Source organism: Oratosquilla oratoria, chromosome 27 (genome assembly GCF_046742065.1).
Source record: "Oratosquilla oratoria isolate Oo_2021 chromosome 27, ASM4674206v1, whole genome shotgun sequence".
NCBI lineage: Eukaryota > Metazoa > Arthropoda > Malacostraca > Stomatopoda > Squillidae > Oratosquilla > Oratosquilla oratoria.
The window spans coordinates 46,910,108-46,937,607 of NC_134803.1; the positions used below are offsets into that span (position 1 = coordinate 46,910,108).

General features: G+C 40.4%; 1 protein-coding gene across 1 annotated transcript in view; it reads left to right on the forward strand.

Annotated features, from left to right (window-relative positions):
* LOC143039700 (uncharacterized) overlaps positions 1–19,985 on the forward strand; it is a 22,923-nt gene extending 2,938 nt beyond the window's left edge. The window contains exons 2-11 of the mRNA XM_076209937.1: positions 1,755–1,869; positions 2,109–2,230; positions 3,677–3,789; positions 5,073–5,248; positions 8,998–9,424; positions 11,670–11,763; positions 15,033–15,196; positions 17,677–17,833; positions 18,669–18,921; positions 19,528–19,985. Of these exons, the coding sequence (XP_076066052.1) occupies positions 1,755–1,869; positions 2,109–2,230; positions 3,677–3,789; positions 5,073–5,248; positions 8,998–9,424; positions 11,670–11,763; positions 15,033–15,196; positions 17,677–17,833; positions 18,669–18,921; positions 19,528–19,583 (1,677 nt within the window). The 3' untranslated portion in view covers positions 19,584–19,985. The remainder of the gene's footprint in view (positions 1–1,754; positions 1,870–2,108; positions 2,231–3,676; positions 3,790–5,072; positions 5,249–8,997; positions 9,425–11,669; positions 11,764–15,032; positions 15,197–17,676; positions 17,834–18,668; positions 18,922–19,527) is intronic.
* The last annotated feature ends 7,515 nt before the right edge of the window (positions 19,986–27,500 follow it).

Here is a 27,500-nt window from a genome sequence, read left to right on the forward strand (position 1 = left end):
TATCCTTTCTAGCATCGGAAATAAATTACTATAAGAAATTATCTTGTACCATATCTTGAAAAATAAAAAGTTTCCTGATCTTCTATTAAATTATCCCAGTCAATGTTTCTAAAGTGAAAATCTCCCATACTCACAATATATTTGTACTAAGACAACTTGGGAATTTCTCGCAAGAAGGGTTAAGCCTTCACTCTACTCGGGTTAGGTCTATAGAGAAAATTATAAGTTTCTTCTTCCTGTTTATAATTTTTGTCCTTGATCGAGTTGTTAATAATGCATTTAGCTATGCTTTTAGCAAATGCCATTCTCCCCCTCTTCCTGCCTTCTCTATCCTTGTGAAGTAGTCTATACCCCTCTATCTCGATTTCCGGAAGGAAATATCTATCCACCATATTGATCCAGGAGACAGTAATAGCTATTATATAGAAACCTTCCACACAAAATTCATTTCTCAACAAATCTATTTTATTCATGACACATCTGTTTGTATAGTCAACACCGAGATTATCCTTCTTCCTTCTGTTTATGTGGTTTTTTCATATTCCCTCCGTAAGTTATTTTTCTTGTCTAAAGTCTTTTTTATTTATACTTTCCCTCGAACCCTTTCATATTCTACCCGGAAAAAATCCTACTTCTCGCCCAAGGGATTTAGCTAGGAGCCTAAATCTTTTGGATGACAAGTGCAACCCGTCCTTTGTATACAGGTAATCTTTGCCGTAAAAGCGATCCCAATTGTCGACATAGGCCCACCCATTGGCCATATAATACTTTCCTAATATGCAATTCATTGCAGTAACCCTGGAATGCTACATGCCGCCAACTTTACGCTTTGGAAGGGTAACATTCACGACAGGAACCCCACCCTTTTTCTCTAATCTTATCTAACGCTCCCCGAAACTGCACAAACAATTCCTCAATGCCTAATTTGCCTGACGTCGTTCTCCCCTGCGCTCATACAGAAAATGGGCCTAACCCCATCGCCTACCATGCATGCCTGGATCCTATCATTTAAATTGCCTTCCCCCACCCCAGTGAAACACACATATGTCCTATAATTTCTATCTTTATTACAAAAGACCCTATCTAATTATCGGACTTAGCTATCCTATACAATCAGGATTTTACCCGTGGGCAGGGATTTAGCGACTGCCCTCCTTTTCTTCATCTTTTAGACCTCCATCGCCCCTTGTTGGTAGACCTTCATTGCCTTCTGCTGCAGTCCTGCGAGAACTTGGAAGGAGGAGTTCTTGGACTCAAACGGACCTAGTGAGGTCTTTCGACGACCTCCCAGTGTTTTACCGATCACCTTTTTCCACACACCATCGTCGGATTTCAGACTCAGCCTGACGTCCGTGTTTTGGGCCTTAGAGCGAAGAAATATATTGGCAACAGCCTTCTCTAAGGCTACAATTCTACTTCATAGAAATTGTAGGTTTTCTTTCGGCAACACTTCAGAATTGTCCTGCGCCACAATTTCACTAACACTCTACATCAATTGGATCTAAGTTTGGAGCAACTCGCACTCCGTGACCACACTCGGTGACGACTTGAGCACAAATTGCAGTTTTGGTTAACACAATGAAGAACACTCGTAGTAAAATATTCTTTTCATGTGTGCTTTTGCAAGTATTACCTGGATCTTTATAAAAAAAAAAAAAAAAAAAAAAAAAAAAGGGACCCATGTTTATGGACATCATAGGATGAATCTACTGGAATAGTGAAGTCGTGGATAACTTTTTTTTGTTCTATCACAGGCTCAACATCTGAGCACGTCGTCCTCTTCATCACCAAGTTCCTTCTTTACCACGGCGTCATCCTCGCAGATGTCATCCCAGGAAGTGGACAAACCAACGCACCAAGGGGTCTCGAGTAAGCATAAAACATCATTGCTGTATATCACCCAACTTCATATTTCTGTTCCCATTGTATGTTTCTTATTTCGTTTTGCGGTCTGTTTCATACAAACTTAGATTGACAGACATCATAATAACTTTTCTGATGTCCTTCGTATTAAGGTCTTTTGTACGAATTTCAATGGATAAAAAATTATGGTTTATACGAATCGAGATGAATCAAAACATTGTGATAACTTTTCTGATGCCCCTCAGACATAAGTAAATCATTGTGTGGCACTGAAATCACCTTAGAAGACGGAGAAGCTATTCGATTCCAAAGCCCTGGGTTCCCCGACCACTATCCCAACTTCTCTCTATGTTCCTGGAGAGTCAACGTAAGTATACATTTGGTAAAAGTTCTTACTGTTGTGCAAATATCCTAGTGGGATGTTCGCCGCATCCATGCCCGCGATCCGAAACGTTTAATAATAGGTATAGAATGATCATCATGACTACAATAAAACACGATTGTAGGTATGTCTAGAAATATAACCATACCCACAACTAGAGTGCAATTAGTTTACACGTGTCTAGATTCATAACTACAGTACAACCACAATCTATGATTTAAAGATATGAGATAGAATAAACTTTTCATTTCAATTTTAATTTAAAAAAAATCACGAAGATATCTCATATACACTAAAGAGTATCTTGATGGTTCTAAGTGTTAAAACAGAATCATGATCAAAATCCGTGAAACTTGGAGTTTCGAGCTCACCTCCTAATTACGCTGACAGTGTTCAATTCCCAACAGCTACCGATGATTGCCACTTGCCCTTGCAGCACGAGCACAAAAGGCAAAGGTGCTGGCTGTTTCACACTAAAACTCCGTGGACTGTCGTAATCATGTATTTCAACCTGCGAGTATATTACAAATATCCTTACATAAATCCACAGTATACATAACGTGAAAAGTATTGAAACCATCAAACAAAAAACACTTGTACAATTTACATTGAAATTAAATGAGCATAATCCTCTAAATAACCATCAATAAATGTTTTGAATAATCGTAACTACAATGACAATTACAATAGCGTGAATATACAGACATTAGTAACAAATAAGAAGTCCAACATTCCTCTATGGCTAATTACACGATTATGAATTTCACAACTTAAGCTATTGTAAGTATACATTTAAATCATATTCTAAACAAGCAATATATTGAAATCAGTATTATTTTACGCAAACAATCTGTTAACCGTAATACAACGCTCCTATCACATCTTACATAAAATTTAGAAATCATAACTCACATTAGTGCTCCAAGCCTTTTAGTGTGAAAACCAAACCATCACCCGGGCAGGGACCTAAGTCCTCACATTTTCACCTCGGTCGCTGGTCCCTCAAATCACAGCCCGCCTCACACCTCGAAATCACCGACGAGAATGTTGGTGTAATGAGCGTCACTTCCCTAGTAATGTCCACGTGAACAAACGCATAGCGATACGCGCAGAAATGGTTCCCTACACAAATACAGTATACAGGATCCTAATAGAATAAACATGTGATGCATCTATTCAATAATTACAATACATTAAATAGATACAAATAACTTTAATCAATACAAAATATAAACATACAAATGCACAAGTCATCCTAAATGGTTCGTACAAACAACTTGAACCAATATCATCGTATAGTAATGATACACTGGCTAAGGCTTCACTCATGGGTCCTCTTGATGTAACCAATATGTTTATTAATCTATTTATCACTTTTATTTATTTGGCTAACTTGTTGATGACATTTTTCGTGTGTGTATCTTCTTCCAGGCCGCCGAGAACGGCGACTTATCACTGCAGTGCGGCGTCTTTAACCTCGAGTCTTGTTCGTTCTTCGGGGACGCTCTCTACGTAGTCACGGACTACTTCTGGCTTATCAACAGGTATGGAGGAAGCAGAGGCGCTTGGTAAATAGAGAATAGCAAGAGGGAAAAAAGAGAGAGAAAAGAAAAACGAAAATTTATGTGTGTGAGTAAAGGAGATGATTCATAAGGCACAGGTAAAGGAGAGAAGAGAGAGAACAAAAGGAAGGTAGAGGAAGAGAAAAAGGGAAAGAGGATGGGGAATATATATATATATATATATATATATATATATATATGTATACATATATACATACATATATATATATATATATGTATATATATATATATACATATATTTATATATATATATATATATTCATATATATTTATATACCTGTATATACATATATATACATATATGTATAGATATATACATATATGTATATATATATGTACATATACATGCATGTATATATACATTTTTATAAACATGCACATATAGATACACACACATCCATATATATATATATATATATATATATATATATATATATATATATATATATATATATATATATATATAATGACGTGAGAACTGTAGCGAGTCAAAAACTTTGCTCGTGACTGTATCTCAAAATGCTCTGCGTGACCTAATTTCTTTGACTTGCCTCAATCCTTCCACGAAAAGGTCCTGCTTTAAGCTGAATAAAATCAACCTTTGTTAACCAGAACAAAATATGTAGGGGCGTCATCGTGGTGAATGAGAAAACCCCTTCCCTAAGGTGTGGACGTTGTATAGCTCCACTAACCCAGATTACCTGAGGGATGTTTATCTTTACAAACTAATATTTCGGGTTTCGGCCGATCTCAACAAGCTTAACCTAACCTAACCTTTCCTAACCTAACTAAACCTAACGTAACCTAACCTAACCTAACCTAACCAAACCTAACCTAACCTAGACTATATAACTTGAATTAAATCATCGTCACTGTTGGGAGGATTTACATTTGCAAGGTTGCTACTCTTTACAAGCTAATTGGTGGGGGGCTGCTAATCTTTGCAACGTCCCTTTCCCTTTTATCCTGGTTGCCGTCGACTGGTTTCATTTATCTCCGTGCCCTCCCTTAAAGGGAGAGCAACTCCCCATAAGCTTTGCTTCTCGCTCTCCCTTTTCAACTATTAATTTTGTAAAAAAAATTGTATATATGTATGTCTAAATTGTATTTTATATTGTTGAATAAACCTTAACTAACTAACTAACTAACTAACTAACTAACACACACCCTCTCCGTAGTGATGGGGTCGGAGCTTAATTTAGTCAAAGACTTTCTTGATGACTAAAGACCTTCTCCTCCCTCAGGTACTGCGGAAAGAGTAGTCCGATGACCCCTCGCAAAGCCAGCAGCTACTTCCACTTTGTTTTTTGGAGTTACTACACGGAGCAACCCTCTGACAGCGTGACCGGCTTTGACTGTACTGTTCGAGCTCAACGTGAAGACGGCGTGGAGGTGCTCACCGAGGACGAAACCTTTCGCGGTGAGTGTGGGTGGACTGTATGGGATTTGAGCGATGATAAGTCATGATGTTGTGGGAAACGAGACATGTTAAACTTATCCAACATGCCGAAAAGAAACTTCTCGGTCCTTAAGTTCAGATGTAGGTTGTTTCGTACGTAGATGAGGAGATGGAGCAACAATAGTGACAAAACTGAAGAAGTTGGATATAGTAAGAGGCGGTCTAAAAGTAGGTAGTTCGATTGGAGGTCGAAGAGGTGGAGAAGGGCTCGCTTTGGTGAGAAAGGAAGAAGACATTCAAAACCAGAAGCAAGGAGATATGAAAAGAGTTTGAAGTGATGTTATTTCTTTGGTCTTGTGAATTTTGGTCGTATTCTTAAACCAAACGATGTGGTGAGGTGAACCTACAGCACAATCAGCGACAGTTAAAAGAAAAAATCACCATTCCACTCCCACGCAGTGAGAAGTGAGAAACCCCTGGTAAGGCAAAGTCCTGTCAGTTGCGCAAGCCGCGTTTTTTTTTTTTTTTTTAAGACCGACGTTGAGTCCTCTTCCCACCTGGCCAGGGGTATCGGTATCCAGTAGGCTACCGCACGACCGGCCCATGTAGGGATCACTAATACACAAGTGAACAATTAAGTGTTCATGTATATGAATAGCTCCATGGGAGGGTGATCCAAGCGCCACTAGCCACCAGACCCTGATTTCATCATCCACCAGTCGACTTGGGCTTCCTGGGAGTTGGAATCGTCTCCCTCTGAGTTTCCATGGTCGAGGAAAACGAATCCAATTCCCATCAAGTGGTGCGGAAAGCTCAGGTCGGGTGGTTGAACACGAAATCAGGGTCTCGAGGCTCGTGGCGCTTGGATCACTCTCTCACAGAAAAAGAAAATGTGTGCCATGGACAGAAGTTATTATTTTTTTTTCTTTTTAAGATCGACGTTGAGTCGTCTTCTTGCCTGGCCATGTGGGCTACCGCCCTTGTAGAGATCCCCAATACACAAGTAAACAATTAAGTGTTGATGTAATAGCTCCGTGGGAGAATGATCCAAGCGCCACTGGCCACCAGACCCTGATTTCGTCCTCCACCAGTCGATATGAGCTTCCTGGGAGTTTGAATCGTCTCCCCCTGAGTTTCCATTGTCGAAGATGAATCCAACTCACATCAAGTGGTGCGAGAAGCCCAGGTCGGGTGATTGAACACGAAATCAAGGTCTCGAAGCCCGTGGCGCTTGGATCACTCTCCCACGAATAAAGAAAATGTGTGCCTTGGACAGATTTTTTTTTTTCTTTTTTCTTTTTTGTCAACGTTGGGTTCCCGCCTGGCCAGGGATATCGGTATCCAGTGGGCAAACGCACGGCCGACCCATATAAGGATCACTAATACACAAGTGTTTATGTATATGAATAGCTCCGTGGGAAGGTGATCCAAGCGCCACTGGCCGCCAGTTCCTGATTTCACCCTCCACCAACCGACTTGGGCTTCTTGAGAGTTGGAATGGTCGAGGGAGACGAATCTAACTACCACCAAGTGATGTGGGAATTCCAAGTCGGGTGATTGAACACGAAATCAGGGTCTCAAGGCTCATGGCGCTTGGATCACTCTCTCACGGAAAAAGAAAATGTAAGCTAAGGATCACTTTTTTTTCTTTTCTTTTCTTAAGGCCGACGTTGCCCCCTCTTACCGCCTGGCCATGGGTATCGGTATCCCGTGAGCTACCGCACGGCCGGCCCATGTAGGGATCACTAATACACAAGTGAACAATTAAGTGTTCATGTATATGAATAGATCCATGGGAGGGTGATCCAAGCGTCACTGGCAGATAGACCCTGATTTCGTCCTCCACCAGCCGACTTAGGCCTTTCTGGGAGCTGGAATCGTCTCTCTCTGAGTTTCTATGGTCGAGGAAGACGAATTCAACTTCCACCAAGTGGTGCGGGAAGCCCAGGTCGGGTGGTTAAATAGAGAATCAGGTGTCTCGAAGCCCGTGGCGCTTAAATCACTCTCTCACGGAAAAAGAAAACGTGTGCCAGGGATAGAAGTTACGGAGTCCCATCAGAAATCTTTTAGCATTTTACTTCCCAGAGGGATAAATTTGGCACGTCCAAGGCCCATAGACTGAGGAACTCCATGGCAGTATTGGGTCAAATTAAGAATATGAACGTAAGAGGTAAAGACGGGGGAAATAAGAAGTGTTAAAAAAACAAACAAAAAAAAAAACAATTGAAATGAAGAAAAAAGTAACTCCATGGCAATATTGGGTCAAATTAAGAATATGAACGTAAGACGTACAGACGGGGGTATTAGAAATAAGAGGTGTTAAAAAAAAAGAAGTTAAACAAAAACAAGTGAAATGAAGAAAAAAATCTGTGCCTTTGAGAAGCAATAATGAAGTCGATAAGAGACGGAAATGAAAATTAAAAATTGATGAAGTGTCAGGTGTCACACAGAACACATGTGTCACCTCACGAGTGCCGGTGAGTATCGGGGTGAGAACCCAAAGTGAGGAGCTCCCGCTAGGAGGCGCTTAGCTGCGGGCTAAGTCATCGTCACCTTTGCCCTGTGTGTTTGGGCTACCAGGACAAATGAAAGCCATCGGGAGCTGATGGATTTGAAACAGACCTATTATTCAGAAGAGAGAGAGAGAAAGAGAGAGAGAGAGAGAGAGAGAGAGAGAGAGAGAGAGAGAGAGAGAGAGAGAGAGAGAGAGAGAGAGAAAGACAGACAGACAAACAGCCAGAGACCTTGAAGTTAAGGGAGCGTAAAAATGAGAGAGAGAGAGAGAGAGAGAGAGAGAGAGAGAGAGAGAGAGAGAGAGAGAGAGAGAGAGAGAGAGAGAGAGAGAGGATCGAGTCCTTGGTACATTTTGGGAAGTATCTCACCCTCACCTGAATAAAACTGTCTGGTGTTAGCCACAAGAGCCCTGGAGAGTACCGTTGTAGCACAAAGATTGGTATAGAACTGTTGCGAACGATGAAAAGGCAGGAGAAGGAAAGATTCAGGATGATAAGGCGTTGATATATATATATTTTTTTTACAGAAAAGGAAAAAAAGCCAATAGAATTAACGAAATTAAGATATAAATAATTCTGTTACTTTTATTGGGAAAGTGTCTCTATGTTCATCTAAATAGAATCATCTGACGCTCCCCCAGAATGAAGTCTCTGAAGAGCGTATTAGTTGTGAAGGGTTCCTATTAAGCCTCGACTTGAGGACGAAGCCCCCCCAAGCTTAGCTCATTAAGTCGCCTGGTGTTAACCAGGATAAGATAACTAAAGAGCTTAATCAAAAGTAATTAAGGGGTTGACTGAGGTATCTTTAACCCCCAACAGGTTAAAAACGAAATCGTACGATGTTCTCCAAGAACAAAATCACAAGACATCTCTAAGAACATAATCATCTGATGTTCTCCAAGAACAAAACCGTACAATGTTTTCCGAGAACAAAATCGTACAATGTTCTCCAAGAACAAAATCGTGCGATGTTCTCCAAGAACAAAATCGTACAATGTTCTCCAAAAACAAAACCGTACAATGTTCTCCAAGAACAAAATTTCCAGATCGTCATCATCTCAAAGAGCCTGGAAGAGCCTTCTTCTTTGGCATGAGGTCCTTTCCCCAGCTGAATAAAATTCTCTGGAGTTATTCAAAGTAGAGTCTTCAAGGAACGTCATCGCCTCTGATAATGCCCATGGGTTAAGTACGAGTTTGGTGAACGTTCTGTACCCCCCTTGCCATCTTTGTTTGTCTTACATATCTACCTTCTTACAGACTGTGGTTGGGTCAACAGGCCCAATGCAACATCGGCAAGGGTCGCAAGGTCACCTGGTCATGCCAAGAACCATTGGGCACCAACCAAGAAATCTTCCGTCGCTGGGTCCAAGAACGCCGAGAACGCGAACTCGGAGCGAAGATCCCGAACTCGCTACTCCTGGAGGAACACAGTCAGCCGAAGACGGATGCTGAACTCGAGTACCATCGAGGCTGAGAGTGCACTTCCTTTTTTGGATACAGAGGCCGTGGAGGACGACGGGAAGCGTCTAGCCCTTAGGGTTGTGGGTGGAGAGGAGACGTTCCCGAATGAGTACCCCTGGCAGGCGGCCCTTGTCCTCGGGAGAAGTCTTGGGGTTTATCCCTTCTGCGGGGCTTCCCTCATCAGCAGCAAATGGGTCTTGACAGCTGCCCACTGTATATATGAGTAAGTGTTCCTTTGTTTGTCGAATCAAGGAGTAACACGAAATACCTCCTGGATTCTTTGTTTGTTTCCTTCCCCACCCCCTAGAGGGCCTTCTTAAAGTTTCGGTCATTTTCATATGTTTTCATTCAGTATGCATATGCACTTAAAACATTTATCATAGGACCTATTCAATGTTCTTCGTTGTAAAAATCGCTCATTAGCCTGAATTAGCACAAGTCGTTGATGATCAGGATTTGACATAATTATACATTATATCTTTAGTATCTGACTTTCATTCATCTCCGTGTCCCTCCCACAGCATAACTCTTATACATGAACCAGCATGTTTTGTATCACACAATGTCATGGTAAGAAGTGTTTGTCGTGTCCTGCATTCTAAAAAGGACATTTATTTTTGTGAGTATTCAACTAGAAGAAACTGAGGTATATATATATATATATATATATATATATATATATATATATATATGTGTGTGTGTGTGTGTGTGTGTGTGTGTGTGTATATATATATATATATATATGTGTGTGTGTGTGTGTGTGTGTGTGTGTGTGTGTGTGTATTATCAGCTCTTGCGTATCTGGGGGCATGGAGCCAACAGTTCTATCAACGCCCTCAACCCAGACCTATTCAATTCTTGACGTTAACTTAATCCAGGGCTACAACAAGCCAATAGGTGCGAGAAGCCCCTCTTAGTGATCTCCAGCCAGCCCGATGGGGACCAAAGTCCAGGATGGCGCGGGTTGAGTGTTCAGGTGGGAGAGGACGCAGAATGTGGCCGTACCATCAGGTTCTTCTTAATGCGGCGAGGAGGGAGGCAGGTAGCTCTTGGGCCCGCTCTCTAAACTCGTAGTTAGTTGTGCTGAAACTAGTGGATACCTTCAACCTTCCTGAGGGGTTTGTTGTCAAAGCGGTCGATAGGGAAGAGGCCAAACGCAGAGTATGGGAGTCCAATATATTTTACGTTTCGCCCAGCAGGGCTTCTTCAGAAACGTAAAATATATTGGACTCCCATACTCTGCGTTTGGCCTCTTCCCTACAGAGCTGTTGCAGTCATTGCTGCTTTTACTCAAAGCGGTCGATCTTGGCCCGCAGGATATTATTTAGCGGCCAGGTCTCGGATCCAAACAAGAGGACTGACTTCACTGAGACACTGCGAATAAATATTTTTGTCCTGTAGGAGATATGATGATGTCTCCACAAGGGTCTCTTCTGTGACTGGATGATCCGTGTCTGGTTCTAGATCGACCGTTTTGGAGACTCTTGAAGCGCTTTGAGTGTTTTGAGAATCTTGCAAAGGGCGACGTGGTCGTTGGGTCAGAGACGGCCCTGAGGTCGATTAGGTCGATGTAGAGATGCCAGCCCTTCCTGACCCCTCACGCCTTTTCGATGAGAAGACGAAGGGACGAGATGTGATCAGTCGTGGAACGGTTGGAGATGAAGCTTGCTTGTTGTGGACGTCTTCTGCTTTTGATGGCTAGGATCACTCTTCTAGTGAGTAAAATCTGGATGAAAAACTTGCCGGGGATGGAAAAATGGGCCATGCATCTCTGGTTGCTGCAGACGACCTGGTCACCCTTTTCCAGAAGGGGAAGACAATTCCTCATCTCCAGTCTTCAGATAGCCTCTCGTGGATCCACACGATGTTTTTGATTTGGGTGAACCACTGAATCATGGGGATACTTACGGTCTTTAGTATTTCACCCGTAATGCCGCAGATACCAGGATTTTTTTTTTCTTCTAATTTTCTTTGTGCGACGTTTGTCTCATCTGGGGTGGCTGGTGTGGCAGGGCAATCTTGGTCTGGGTCGTAAAGGTGAAATCTTCAAGATCGGGTTGAGGAGTTGGCAGACATTATCTGGCCAGCGGGGATGAAAAACGGTGGAAATGAATAGTGAGAAACCTACGCCAGGAGGCGCTTAGCTGCGGCCGAAGCCGTCACCTTTGCGTTTGGACTATTAGAGCTGGTAATAGTCACTACTGGGAATCGGGGAGTTAGGCGGGATTGGACCCCACAACTAAGCGAATGTGAGACCAGCACCCTTGTGATTACGCCACCACCGCACAAAAATAACAGAAGTTAATCGAGTTATCTGACAGCATCCGAGGTTAATGAAAAAGTGCCACCCGGTCCCATGGGGGATAGAGATTGTGTTCTGACTATTACTAAACGATATAATCCAGATTAAGAAAGACTTTTGCATGCTAGAGTACCCGTTGTTCTCCCCAGTGTTCACTCCATTGCAGAGCCGAAGAGAAAGAATACGATTACAAAGTTCTCCTGGGTGCCCATGACACCGGGAGCATCATCGAAGTCCTCTCTCACCACCTCCGTGCCACGGTGAGTGACTCAACCCCATGTTCCGGCGCTTTTAGGGTCCCAGACAACTCCCAAGGTCCCAGGCGAGTCCCACACTCCCAGACGACCTCCAAGGTTCCAGGCAGCTCCCAAGGTCCTAGACCAAGGGTTCTCAGCCTTACTTGGCCCATTCACCCCTTTCACCTCCTTTCCAAGATTGCCTGTTTCAAAAAGTGCATTCTAAATAATATGCAAATATTACTAAAAACCCTTTTATTTTTTCCAAATTAGTATATATTTTTCCCATATTAGTATAATTCCAGCCCAGGTGACAGGCCAGATAGGCCAAAACCTATAATTGCTTTCCTCACCGCGTAAACTGACTGTGGTCACAAATCACCCCCAGAAAACCCAAAATTCCCCCCTGGGGGTGAATTTCACCCCTAATGAGAACCCCTGTCCTAGACAATTTCCACATTCCCAGAAGATCCCAAGGTCCCAGACAACTCCCAAGGTCCCAGGCGAGTCCCACACTCCCAGACGACCTCCAAGGTTCCAGGCAGCTCCCAAGGTCCTAGACAATTTCCATATTCCCAGAAGATCCCCAAGGTCCCAGACAACTCCCAAGGTCCCAGGCGAGTCCCACACTCCCAGACGACCTCCAAGGTTCCAGGCAGCTCCCAAGGTCCTAGACAATTCCCATATTCCCAGAAAATCTCCAAGGTCCCAGACAACTCCCAAGGTCCCAGGCGAGTCCCACATTCCCAGACGACCTCCAAGGTTCCAGGCAGCTCCCAAGGTCCTAGACAATTTCCACATTCCCAGAAGATCCCCAAGGTCCCAGACAACTCCCAAGGTCCCAGGCGAGTCCCACACTCCCAGACGACCTCCAAGGTTCCAGGCAGCTCCCAAGGTCCTAGACAATTTCCATATTCCCAGAAGATCCCCAAGGTCCCAGACAACTCCCAAGGTCCCAGGCGAGTCCCACATTCCCAGACGACCTCCAAAGGTTCCAGGCAACTCCTAAGGTCCTAGACAATTCCCACATTCCCAGAAGATCCCCAAGGTCCCAGACAACTCCCAAGGTCCCAGGCGAGTCCCACACTCGCAGACGACCTCCGAGGTTCCAGGCAGCTCCCAAGGTCCTAGACAATTCCCACATTCCCAGAAGGTCCCCAAGGTCCCAAAAGATCCCCAAGGTCCCAGGCGAGTCCCACACTCCCAGACGATCTTCAAAATTCCAGGCAACTCTCAAGGTCCTAGACAATTTCCACATTCCCAGAAGACCCCCAAGGTCCCAGATAACTCACAAAGTCCCATACAAGTCCGAAGGCCTCAGACGAGCCCCACATTTCTGGACAACCTCCAAGGTCCTAGGCAATTCCCAACGTCCCAGACAAGTCTCAAAAACCCAAACAAATCCCACATTCTCAGAATACCTCCAAGGTCCCAGACACCTCCCAGATACCCAAAGACGTCCCAAGATCCCTACACAGTACCACGAGCCTATACAAGTTCTGTGGCCCCAAACGGGTTCCTGATTGGGCATTCCTAAGGAATCGTCCCTAAGTCCTAGAAGCCCAGGGCTTCAGGGACCCAGCGTCCTGATAGTAGTGGTCCTGAAAGACGGACGTCTGAGAGAATGATCCCCCTGATCCATCTTCAGAACTCACCAACATCCTCACCTCCACCTGGAGGTGTAACCCCAAGAGGCTGGCAATCAGTCTCGGAACGTACCCTAGATTTATATCAATTTCAACTGTTTTGCGTTCATATTTTCATATAAAGGGATTGTCACATCGGAATATTTTTCCTCCAATATCCTACCCCGAATTTTTCATTTGAATAACTAAAATATAGACTTCTTAAATATAGACTTCTCTAAGAGCATTTCAACAGTGTGTCTAACATTTGTATATGTTTACAATCTCTTAGTTCATCATTCAGCTTTGCTATATATGACGGAAAGATAATTTGATATTTGGAAATTTGAAAAATAGAATATTGTAACCGAAGTCGTTTTTACTCAAACGAACTCTCAGCTGTCGGCGCTGGTGAAGCCCGTGGAAGCCCAGTGTGATAACCCTGTAAGGAGAGCAGATCACTGGCAACTACTCCCCTCCTATTAATAGCCGTTGACATGTAAACTTCCCCCACACTCACACAACACAGACAGCAACCCAAAGTTTCTTCCAAGGACCAAGGACCAGCCATTATGGGGCCGCGAGTATCCTGTCATTAAAACTTAAGGCAACAACTATAACGATTTCCCATTTTAATCATTTCAACTTTACTTTTGTACTGACGGATGGAGGTCGTAAAAACGATTATTATCATTCGAACTACAACAAATTGTGATGTTACTGCAAAAACGACTGTTATTACTACTTTCACTGTTGGTGGTACTATAACTATTACCATCCCTATGAATCCTATCTATACTAATTTCTCTTCCTATACTTATAGTTGGATACTGTTTTATTACTATTCTGTCAACACTATTTAGGTTAAAGTCGTTATTAGTCATATCTAGTACAAATAAAAACAAACATACAACACAGTCTTCTGAACGTCATGTCATTTCCTGTACCACATCATCAATAAATACTATCTATATCATTAACTCCATATACAATCTCTGTCATTTCTACAACTACTGTATTTACATAACCCTTTGGTATTTTGGTCTACTCTGTTTATTTTCACCTTGTTTTATTTAATTTTTTCATTTATCTATTTATTGTATTATTATTGTTATTGTTATTGTTATTGTTATCGTTATCGTTATCGTTATTGTTATTATCGTTATCGTTATTGTTAGTTTTGTTATTGTTATCATTATTATTATTAATTATTATATTGTTATTATTGCTATTATTATTATTGTTATTGTTGTTGTTGTTAATTATTATTATTATCAATTATTATTATTGTTATTAATTATTAAATATTATCATTGTTATTAATTATTATTATTATTATTATTATTACTACTACTATTATTATTATTATTATTATTATTATTATTATTATTATTATTATTATTATTATTATTATTATTATTATTATTATTATTATTATTATTATTATTATTATTATTATTATTATTATTATTGTTATTATTATTGTTATTATTATTGTTATTATTATTGTTATTATTATTGTTATTATTATTGTTATTATTATTGTTATTATTATTGTTATTATTATTATTATTATTATTATTATTATTATTATTATATTATTATTATTATTAATTATTATTATCATTATTATTATTATTATTATTATTATTACTTTTTTTTTTACAGATAAAGAGAAAAATTATGCATCCAGAGTTCAACTACAAAACAATAAAACACGACATCGGTCTGCTGGAACTCGAGGAACGTCTGCCTCTGTCCAAAACGATCCGGCCCGTTTGTCTTCCGTCCGGACCCGTGACCTATTCCGGGATCACGGCGACCGTCTCCGGGTGAGGAAGTTCAGGCCCTTTCAGATCCTTTAGCTTTCAGATCCTTTCAGATCCTTTCAGGCCCTTTAGCTGAATGAAGTTGTCTGGCGTTTGAAATATGTTATCGAGCAGAGAGTATCTATGTGTGAATCGCTGGTGATCTGAGTCGATCTCCTGTTACCAGTTGAAATAAGGTATTTAATGCCTATCATAGGTTGATGGGGAAAGGAACTAGGAAGGGTGAATGAATGGGCGAAGAAGACTTTGGGATTATAGGATAGAGGTGGGTCTTATCTTCTTGCAAGGTTTCTGGTTTTAGGATCCTCCGTAAGAACTGGTCTTGAGGCCGCCGGATAGATCTTTTCGAATCCGACCAGACTGGATGTGTATATACCGATTTTTGTTTATCCGACCGACATACACGATCAAATCTGGTCGGATCCGACCAGATCTGTCCGGCGGCCTCAAGACCGGATCCTATCATGGATGGTGACCTTAAGAAATACCTGTACATGACCGTCAAAGAGAAAAAAAAATCTTGAAGTTCGTGAAGAAAGAAGTCACACCATTCATTCGGGTCTAAAATTCCAGCAAGTAAAGCAGAATTTTGTAAAACGACTCAGAGAACCTAAGATGTGAGGAACCTCGGTCTGATGCCGAAGTCGATAGCCGAACTTAGGGGAGTCCTGCGGACGAAGAAATCGATAGGGCAGAGAACGGGAGGGCGAACTGACGGACAGGAGAGGACAGAGGCTTGTGCAGGATTCATAAGTTGTTGTTATTGTGGACTGTACTTTACCAGCGCTTCTGTCCTAATAGAGAAGGAAGACGGGGAGGTAAAATCAGGTATCTTGGGGGTTGTGTGCACTAAATCTTTATATGGTCCATTTCATTGTCTTTGGAGCTTTTGACATTCTTCAGGATGTATCATGCGACTTTATTCAGTCCTGGGGGACCCTTTACCCATTACAGTATTAGGTTTTTTAAGTACACAAAAGTTAAGATTATGTGGAAGACGAAGGTAGGGGGAGGGATCTGTGCTCCTTAAATGTCTGGATAACTTCTATAGTTGGTGCCCACGGGGAATTCGCCCATGTCGGTGGGAATTATGACTGAGCCTGTTTGGATTCTATCACTTGGGTTTTACTTTTACACTGCCCATGCCGCCATTGTGTTAGGTCACCCTGGATGAGGTCATACTGTGCTGTGTCAGGTCAACTTTGGTGTCAAGTAAAGAAACGAACCACTCTCCAATTTCTTTATGAGTGACTAATCACCTGACAACCTTGATTACAAAGGATTACAAAGGCGGATCATGCCGACAGGAGACCTTTTGGTCCATATCTAGGTCGGATGCGAAAAAAATCATATTAATAATAAAACAATGAATAAAAACTATAATAATGTAAACAACAAATAAAATACATAAATAAATGCACAGGTATAGTTAAATAATAAACAAACAGGTAAATAGTAAATAATAATAAATTGACATATAACTAATGATAAATGAAAATCAGACAGAAATGATAACAAAACAAAAACAAATAATATGAAATAAATCATAATCATTACAGCATCTTACTTAGGTATTTATCTAAATGTTTCTTAAAGCTTCGAACTGAACTACATTGCACTACCTGTGCAGGAAGTTTATTCCATTCATTCACTACACGGTTGGCAAAGTTGTTTCTACCTACTTCCAAATTGAATCTATTTCCGGACAGTTTGAGACCATTGTTTCTTGTCTGATTCTCATTCAATGTGAACATTTTGTCACTTTTGATGTTGTCAATTCCCTTTAAAATCTTAAAGACCTGTATCAAGTCACCTCTGAGTCTATGCTTTTTTAGGGAAAACAGATTTATATGTTTTAGTCGATTTTCGTATGATTTATTTTTGATATTTGGAATCAGTTTTGTGGCTCGCCGTTGTACTTTTTCCAGTCTGTCAATGTCTTTAATGAGATTCGGTGACCATACGGAAACAGCATATTCCAAATGTGGACGAACTAACGATTTATATAGCTTGTTAATGAGAGATGGAATTTTGAAATCAAAAGATCGCACAATCAGTCCCAGAATCTTATTTGCTTTCTCAGAGGCTGAAATACACTGCTTGGATGATTTATGGTCGTTACTGATTTATTCCTCAGATTGTGAAGACACGTTTACATAGTTTCTCCACAGCTGAAAATCTTTTCTTCCACTTCCTGACAGCAGGGCAGGACTCGTAGTAATAGATATAAATTGGATAATCTTAGATTTAAGAATGAAATAGGCAATGACTGGTTTACCAATACAATTGTTAACGAATGGAATAGACTTAGTAACCTTGTAGCGAGCGCTGAAACTATCGGTGGTTTTAAGAGATGGTTAGTAATGGTAGTAATGGGCATGGAACTGCTTAGTGTAGGCCTTCTGGTCTCTTGCAGTCTCCTTCATTCTTACGTTCTTATGTTGATTCCCTTTGCGTTCTAATGCGTTCTTTGATTCTGGCAGATGGGGCGTGACTCAGGAGGGAGCAACGAGGACCTCAAGGGTCCTACAGTCGGCCGAACTCGAAGTTCTGTCGACCTTCAAGTGTCACTTGAGCTACTTCTTTTACATAAGCGACAAGATGCTCTGCGCCAGGGCAAAGGGGAAGGACGCGTGTCAGGTAGCCTACCCAGTGTACCCAGTAGATATGTGATAGTATTTGATAAATATTGTGGTATTCTCTTAGTGAGGCGAGCTGTGGATGTGCCGTTGGTGACGTTCTTGTTGATGTTGTGCTGTGCTGTGGATGCTTTATATTGCTAGTCTCTTCCTACTTATTAATCGGAACGGAATACGGCTGAAAACGTACAACGAAAAAGAACATAAACTCATTACGTAGGAAGTACAGTTGTTCATGAGGTCTGTGCTCGTGGTGTTTTTTGGACACAACACTCCATTCTAGGCAGCGTGTCTGCGTATAGCCACTGAATGTCCTCAATGGTCATCGGGTGCACAAATGTGACTCGTCGTCTGGCAAGGGATGGAGTTCGATTGAACGGAACGGAGCACAAGACCATCATACATAGCGATTAACTGTACAATTTAGTATTTCAGCAATAATAACCAGAGTTTCTATCCTTGAGGATAATACCACACTGAGGAAGTGAAGTCAGATATAGTGTATGTGAGATTTAAAGACAACAGCAAAATGAGAGATGGTCAGTTTAAAGTGACCAGCAGTTTTTTTTGTGAAATAAAATATTTTTTATGTTTATATATATATATATATATATATATATATATATATATATATACACACACATATATATATATATATACATATATATATACACATATATATATACATATATATATACATACTGTATATATATATATATATATATATATATATATATATATATATATATATATATATTGATAGTTGTTTTAGTCTTTCGAGCTAAAACCACACGGATTGTAGGTTCATCACTACATTTCTTTTTCTTGTCTACTAGGGTGACAGTGGCGGTCCACTTACAGCTCGGCTTGGAGACCTCAAAGAGGAAATGCAGAGGAGGAGAGCACGAGCGAACCCAAGACCTAAAGCTAGACACCCAAAGGAGAAGGAGAAGGAGGAGGAGGAGGAGGGGCAAGAGGAGGAAGAGCTGAGTGAGGATGACCTAGAGAGGAGGGTCCAGATTGGTATTGTGTCATGGGGCAAGGGATGTGCAAAGTACAGCTACCCTGGCGTCTACACACGAGTCGATAGTATGTATACGTCTTTCCTTCACGGTCTTACCCCACACCTCCTTCCCCAGTCTTCACACAGCGACACCTAAGGGGGATAGTAATAATAAAAGGAATAACAAAAAGTCTTACATTGTTTGCCATTCATTAAAACGAGTTGGATAGCCTGTTTCTTTCTTCCTTTCATTTTAAACACCAAGTTACCCGTGAACTGTTTATATACTTATCCTTTTCACATGGGGGAGGGGGGTCAAGGGGTGTTCTTTTTTTAACCCATCGAGAAACACGATTTGCTCCCTCTCTCTTCCTCCCACACTTACTCCCGAGCTTAGCAGGGCAAAGTTGATTACCAACACTTTTATATTGTTCACATTATTCTTGTAAGAGTATACTAGGGGTCGTTGGTAATCTATTTTGATGAGTTTAACTCGGCAGCGATTGGCCCCCTACGTCGGCTGACGTGGCAGCATGAGCCAACGTTATTTCCAGGATAACAAACTCGTTCTTATGTTCAATATTAGAATAATAATTTACGTGTTATTAGTAGAGAAAAAATTGTCTATATCGTGTTACTGGATTTATTTGTTTATTTATTTGTTTATCTATTTGTTTATTATCTTCTGACAGAGTATTTGGACTGGTTGATCTACTACCTTGGTGAAGAGGAAGTTTGTTATGTTTAACAATACCAGTTCTTCTATAACCACTTAGAGTTCTAGACGACCTGATCCACATCTAGAACAACTCCATCTAGTGGGGGTGGGCGTGACATCTCATACCAGCACCCGCTCTTCTCCCCCTAACTTGTGGACCATTCCTGGCAAGCTTCCATGCAGACTCCCGATCTATATTCACTGTGATTCAACCATGACTTGCATTGGGCGCCTCCTCTGTGTCATCTCTCTCGGAGATGATCCTGTAAGCAGGGTCAATGCTCGGAAGCGAATCACAAGACCAGAAGTTATAATACTTTTGCACATTTAAAATTTTGTATAATGTTTTCTAATTCAAAATCTTATCTGCATAGATAAGACGGATTTAGTATGGGCTATAAACACTTTCTATTTATGTCATATAGCTGTAATTCCTATTTTAGAATAAACAAAAAAATACAATACTGTATAAGCTTTTACCTTTAAGTAGATAAATAAATAAATTAATTAAAAATCAGAAGATACAGAGGTATTGCTTTGATGTCACATATAGCGAGAGTGCATGAAAGAATTCTGGGGAAAAGGCTGAGGAGGAGAAAAGAAGGCAAGTTAAACGAGTGACTACGTGCTTTTCGATCTAGTAGATCTACCATGAATTTACTCTTTGCCCTCAAGATGATATACGAAAGAAAAATGGGAGTGGAATAAAAAAGTATATTTGGCATTTATTGATCTAGAAAAGCCCTTCGACCAGATACCACAATCAATACTTTGGAAAATATTAAATAAACCAGAATATACCTCCTGAACCGATTATGGCAATAAAGAGTACATACTGTACAAAAAGTTTGTGTAGAGTCAAAACCCAACAGGAAAACAGCAGTTGGCTTGGGGTAACAACGGGAGTAAAACAGGAAATTGTTTTCTCTTCCATTTTATTCATCATTTATATAGACTACTGCAAAAGATTGGTAACAAAAATAGCAAAGGTGGAAATGTTTGGCTATGCAGATGATCTTGCTTTGATATCGGAGAAGGAGGAAATTCTGCACGAAATTTTGTTATAATGAGATAAGGAGTAAACGGCAATGGGCATGACGATGAGTAGAGACAAGTAATGTTGCTGGCGAAAGAACAAGAATTGAACTTAGATATAGGAAACCATTGTTTAAAACATATGAAACACTTCAAATATCTAGGAGTAACTTCCAGTAAGGAAAATGATACCTTTCTAGAAGTAAACAACATAATTGAAAAAAAAATCAGTGTTAATCTTAATCTCCTGTACCCAATGTTAAAGGACAAACATGTGCCAAGAAAAGTGAAGTTAGTTATCTATACGTACAAACTACCCCTTATTCTAACATATGGATACTCGGCAATAGCTGTAGATAAAATATTAAAAAGTAAAATACAGGTGTGTGAAATAAGGGTGCTGAGGATGATAGCGGTATTCACACAAAATAACGGGGTGAGAAGTGTGGCCATCAGACAGGAGCTAGGAGTGAACAATATTTTGGATTCTATTGAAAGAGGACAATTACGATGGTTCGATGATGTCAAAAGGATGGATGTAAATAGGTACCCCAGGAAGTTCTATGAATGGAGACCTGAATGACGAAGAAGAGTGGTAAAACCAAGAAATAGATGGAGGGACGTTATAAAGTCTGCTGTGGAGGCAAGAGGAGGAAAAGTCCGTGTGGCATACGTCGAGATTTACGACCAGCCATTAGATTATGCTCAATCAACCTATCTCTCTTATTTCCCATGAATGTACTATTTGAAATTGTTTTTTACATTCTGTATATAGTAGAGGAAGCTGTATAGTGAAATGATGAGTATCATTTTCTGGGATTATATATATTTTTTTATTATTACACGTGGCAGAGATTTTTCCCCCATGGTGCTAGGCCGAGGTGTCACAGGTGAGACAAGTGGGGTGGGGTATAGGTAATCGTCGTTATAATCCTAAGATGTGATAATCTTATAATATACATTTTCCTTTACTATATAAAGAATAAAAAAGGTTCAAATAGCGCATAGATAGTAAATAAAAGAGGGAGAGAGAGGCACGTATCTAGGCTGATTTGGCAGAATGGCTAGTAGTAAATCATAACGTATGCCACACTTTGAACGAACGCCTTTTAGCGCACAGACGATGGGAAAATACGAAACCCGCAGGCTTGCAATTGCGACATTAACTCCAGCATATCTAGCACGTGTGTCTTACCATTACAGAGACCCTGAAATGCAGTAAAATTTGGCATTGACTTTGGCATTGACTCTTCACGGCGTCACTCCTTGGGAGAAGAGGGGTTAACTGTCCGGAGTAGCATAAACTGTGATGCCAAGCGTGTTTGTTGTCAGACACTTGCTGACCACAGAATAAACAGTTCCATTTTGCGATATGACTTCATGTTGATATCTATTTCTACGAGGACTTAGTCAAATACGCGCACACACACACACGCACACACGCACACACACACACACACACACACACACACACACACACACACACACACACACACACATATATATATATATATATATATATATGAGAAAAATGATAAGGAAACTCTAAATTAGTTTATGAAACAAGATCAGTATCAAGCTGCTTTTGTTCCCCATAGATTTGAACCTCATTAAGTTGAAAGACAATATTTAACAAAAAGAAAGTTAGAGATTTATTCATTCTCTCGAAATAAAAACCATGCGAGGACGGAGCCTTTATTAGTACGACGTTTCGCTTGTTATTACATCTTTTTCAAGTACATCATATACTTGAAGAATCTGTAACAAGTGAAACGTCGTACTAATAAAGGCTTCGTCCTCACTTCGTGTTTATTTCGATAGACGTGTCGGCAACTACCACTTTCATATATTTATTCGTTGACGTGCCACGTTTGGCACTCGTGCCAAAGGCTGCCCACCCTCTACACAAATTGCACTACTGTACACTGTACTACACAGTATTTGGTATTTTGTCGAAAACAGCTAGCGATAGGCGGTGGAAACTAAAAAATAATAGTTATCAGTATTCCCTTTTTTTGAGTGGAAACCAATCTCCAATCATAAAAGAATGCTGAGGGACTCTGGTCCGTAGGGATGTCACTAAAATCTTTATAATATTGACCGCACAAAATTACAATCATTACCCCCCATACGGGGATTGTGGTACATAAGGAAATTATTAGGGGTTAGTCTACGGTCATGTAATGATTGTGTTTCCATGTGTCTCAATGGACATACAGATTGACCTCTCATTAACGGACGTTCATTAGCTGTGTTTGCGGTGTTTTCGCTGTGTATTCGGTGTTTTGGTGCTGTTGTTTAGTGCTGTGCAATCACTATGCCACCCAAAAACCACTCCAAATCAACGGATTATTCTCATCAACGGACACCGTTACCCCCCTTTTCGTCCGTTAATGAGAGGTCATTCTGTACGACATATGCTTGTGAATTATATGTAGATTAATGTTCACAGACTCTTAAAGTCATATAGATTAGGACTGGAATTCTGAATAAATAGCAAATGGAATCCATGAAACAGATATTAATTACCACATCTAAATACATTGGAAAACACCACACGACTAGTGGCAGCGATGGGACGCGTCACCCTAAAGTGTAGCCATCTGGTTGCAGCATACTGGACCAATATTGGGAATATTTCCTATTAACATCACTGTCACCATTGAGCACCATTAGGATGCTCCTATTAGTATGAGTACTAGTATCACTACCACTACCAGTGCCATCATCACTATCACCCTAACCCTCACTAGTAAAGTATCACCAACATTACCACTGCTGTTCTGTTATCAGTTAGCTATTACCTCTTGCAGTGACCACCTAGATAATCACCCACGAGTTCTTCCACCACCACAAGTGACGTTACCACCATCATCCACCAGTACCACCACTACCACCACCACCACCATCACCACTCGGCGTCAATGACCGCAGTAAACAACTGCGTCGAAGATATAGTTCAAGAAGCTCCAGTGGAACTTGGAACCGCGCAGGTAAGTTCAGAGAAGAAAAGAACGAGACAAGCACCACCATCATCACCACCAACAGCCACCAGCCACCAGCCACCACCCATCCTCCCACCCTTACCATCCTCAGTGCCTTTACATAACACAGATGTTGCAAACAGCTGCGTCGAAAATATTTGTAATCGGAGAATTCGGCACAGCAATTCGTCCGTTTAGTCAGTGCTCGGTCAGCATCCCTGCAGGCAGTGTTCAAGAAGCTCCCAGTGGAACTTGGAACAGCGCAGGTAAGTTCAGAGAAGAAGAGAACGAGACGTTTCGAAGCGTGAAGCTCAAAGTATAATTTCTGAGACGAACGTACTGTTTCACGGTTATGGGTCCAGCTGAATACCCATACATTGCGGATATGGACGCAACGACCTTGGCGTTTCTTGTCTTCCCAAGGTTAAAGCTTCCGAACTTTCCACCATTTGGCACAAAACTAAAATTTTCCTATTTCCACTATGCGCCGTCCATGTCTCGCTCAACTCCAAAGACAATCAAGATTTTCTGCGGCTACTTGAATTCCCCGGCGAAATACGTTCCACTGCATTCCCCTTTCTCTGAAATCGAAAATTAGGAAATTTTAAGGCTTATCACCAGGTCAGGCACTCCTCATTTCCGTGTATAGTCAGTGAATAACTCTTTGATTTTTCTTACTTAAATGCCATGGAACAGCTAATTCAGCACCCTAGCCATACTCCTAACCGTCATCGAGAAAAACCCAACATCTTCTTTTTCTGGTTCTTCTTTCCATAGAATGCATCCAACCACAGCGGTTTTTTTTTTTTTTTTTTTTTTTTTTTTTTTACTTCTGATCCGGCTTTACGTCTTGCACTCACTTGTTTAGGACAAGGGGACGGTGCCTCACGAAAGTACTTTGATTTTGGCTGTTGAGGGCCATTGCTAAGAGTCGACGTCCTTCCTAATCCCCTGCGCCATGACCAGGACTCGAAGCCACACGTTTGACCCCCCCGGTGGCTTTCCAGACGCACGCGTTACCATTGAACCATGCCTGGATCCATTTCTGTTCCTTTTCCTATTGCTCCATTATTTATTGTCTCAAAATCTACCCTAAAGCAGACGTCTGCGGCACTTGACGCCGCTGGATGGGAGTCTGTGAGTCAGTATTACTTTGGTTATCTGTGAAATGATTTATGGGTCCAATCTCGTGACCCCTCACTGATTGCAGAACATATGGCGGAACTCATAATTTCAAGTATTGAAGCGTATGTTCTGTATTTTTTTCTTATTACTAAATATTTATGACCCAATATTAAACAAACTTGTTCTTGTGCTGTCCAATATAGGGTCAAGGTTTACAAAGGGTATCGAACCCTTCTAACTCCTGAGTCATAAACTATTTACTTCTCCCCAGAATCGCACAAAAGATTATCCACCGTCAAACCAAGTAGTCTTATATCTGTCACATTCTTGCATAACAGCCAATAAACATACATACATATATATATATATATGTGTATATATATATATATATATATAATTAATATGAATGGCAAGCTTGTTATGACAGAGCTTCTTGTCGTATTTTTCTCTCTTAGAGTAATCTTGCCTTCTGCAGGCAGTAACCTTAATAAATCCCCGTATGTCATAATGTGGAATAACATGACATGCGGAGATTTATTAAGGTTACTGCCTACAGAAGGCAATATTACTCTAAAAAAGAGAGAAAAATACGACAAGAAGATCTGCCATAACAAGCTTGCCATTCACTTTAATAAAGTATGCTTGAGGAAAAACCTTCTGCCCATTTACACTATGAATATATGTATTTGTATATATATATATATATATATATATATATATATATATATATATATATATATAAACATATATATATATACTGTCCAGTAATGTCGTTACACATTAGTAATTGCACTAAAAACCCACTATAATTTGGATTTAAGAAAAGAAGGAAATAACAAATTTCCGTATATTTCGATCACTTGCTGTGATCCTCTTCAAGCGGAATACATAGACAAGAGAACATACATATCTTATATACAGATGAGAGAGGTAAAGTTAGGGAACATGGACAAGACATCTCATGTGGCATCTATATTGTTGCGCGGGTTTAGTGGCAAATCGTCCGCTTTTACAATATAAGGAAATAATTTATCAACTGCCAAGGTAGTTATGTAATCTGGTGACCATTGGCCTTTTGAGATATTAAAATTCGGGAATTGTTTTATTAAGGAAGATTCAATAATTTTCCTTTTATAACTACATTTGGATTTGAAAATGGTTTTTGCCTCGTCCCAATTTATTCTGTGATTATTGTTGGTTACGTGTTGAAATACCGCGGAGTTATGTTGAGCATATTTTACTGAGTTTTTATGTTCTTTAATTCTCGTTTTTAATTCTCTGCCCGTTTGTCCCCAATACACTTCATCACAATCTGAGCAGGGTAATTTGTAAACTCCGGGATTTATATCTTCTGTTGGTCTGTGATGAACGTTAACTACTTTTCTGAATAGATTGTTGGGATAACTAAAATTGATATTTACGTTATCTTTTGGCAACATTTGAGAGAAATTATTGATGGATTGGTTAAAAGGAAGTTTTAGGTAGTGTTTGTTCCATTTATGATATTGAGATGGATGGGAGGTGGATTTATAATAACTGGTTTTGGCCTTGCTTAAGGCTTTATTTGTAAACCAGTCTGGGTATCCTAGTCTTTTTAACTGAGTTTTGATGATAGAAATTTCTGACTCTAAATAAGATGGGCTACATAATCTTAGTGCCCTTAGAAAAAGACCCGAAGCAACACTATATTTGATATTATCAGGATGGTTGCTGTAGAAGTGTACATAACTTCCAGTATGTGTCGGTTTTCTGTACACTGTGAAAGAAAGAAGATCCTGATGTCTCATGACTGAGATGTCCAAAAATGGTAATCTGTTATCCACTTCCCATTCCACTTTAAATTTAATGTTAGCAGTAAGGTGGTTAAGTCTATTGAAGAAATCATTAAATGAACCCCACTCTTCATCCCAAATCGTGAAGATGTCATCTACATATCTATACCAGAACATTCCGTGTAGAACATCTCGAGTAGAACATTTCCCCATGAACCGTCTCCACCCTTTACTGTCATCTCTTCGCAGCAGACTTCTTTGCAATTAAATATATAAATATAATTATACATTTCTTTTTATCTGCTAAGTCTCTTACTATATTATCCTTCTGTCTCATCACTTTAATAACTGAGTCTTCAGTTTGTTCTTTCATTTACTATTTTATTATGTCAGTAAATGCAACTTTACTATTTTCTTGGATTTTTTTCCAACCCTGTGCTTCTTTTGCTATGGCCTCTTTATTGTTTTTATTATTCCTCTTTAATTCCTCATTATCTTCTTTTACTTCTTTTAACTGTCTTTTTAAATCTTCTATTTCTTTAGTTAAGTTTTTATTCACCTTCTCTAGTTCTTCCAATTTTTCAACTCTCTTGGCAATCTTTGCTATGTTACCGAACGTGTCTTCCCAATGTTCGGTCATTTTTTTCAAGTTTTTCCTCTAGTCTTGCTAATCGGGGGAGGTTGGTATCCCCCCCCCCTCATTAAATCCCTGGAAATTATTATCTTCACCTTCCATTGTGCTGCTCTTATCTATATTTCTAATCTTTATATTTTTGTTAGTCCCTTCGTTTCCAAAATCATCCTCGGTCCTTCTCTTGTTTACAAGACGCCTAGCCTCCTGGACCAAGTCCTCCCCTTCCTCATTTCCTTCCATTTCCCTCAGTAATCCCTCCCCTTCTCCTTTTTTATCACCTTCACACTACACCACGAGCTTTCCTCTTCCCTATAAGTACAATAAGGTACTTCCTTGACGTTGAAATCCACGTAGATTTCGCTTTTTCTTCGGAACGCCAATTCTCGCCGTCCATCCG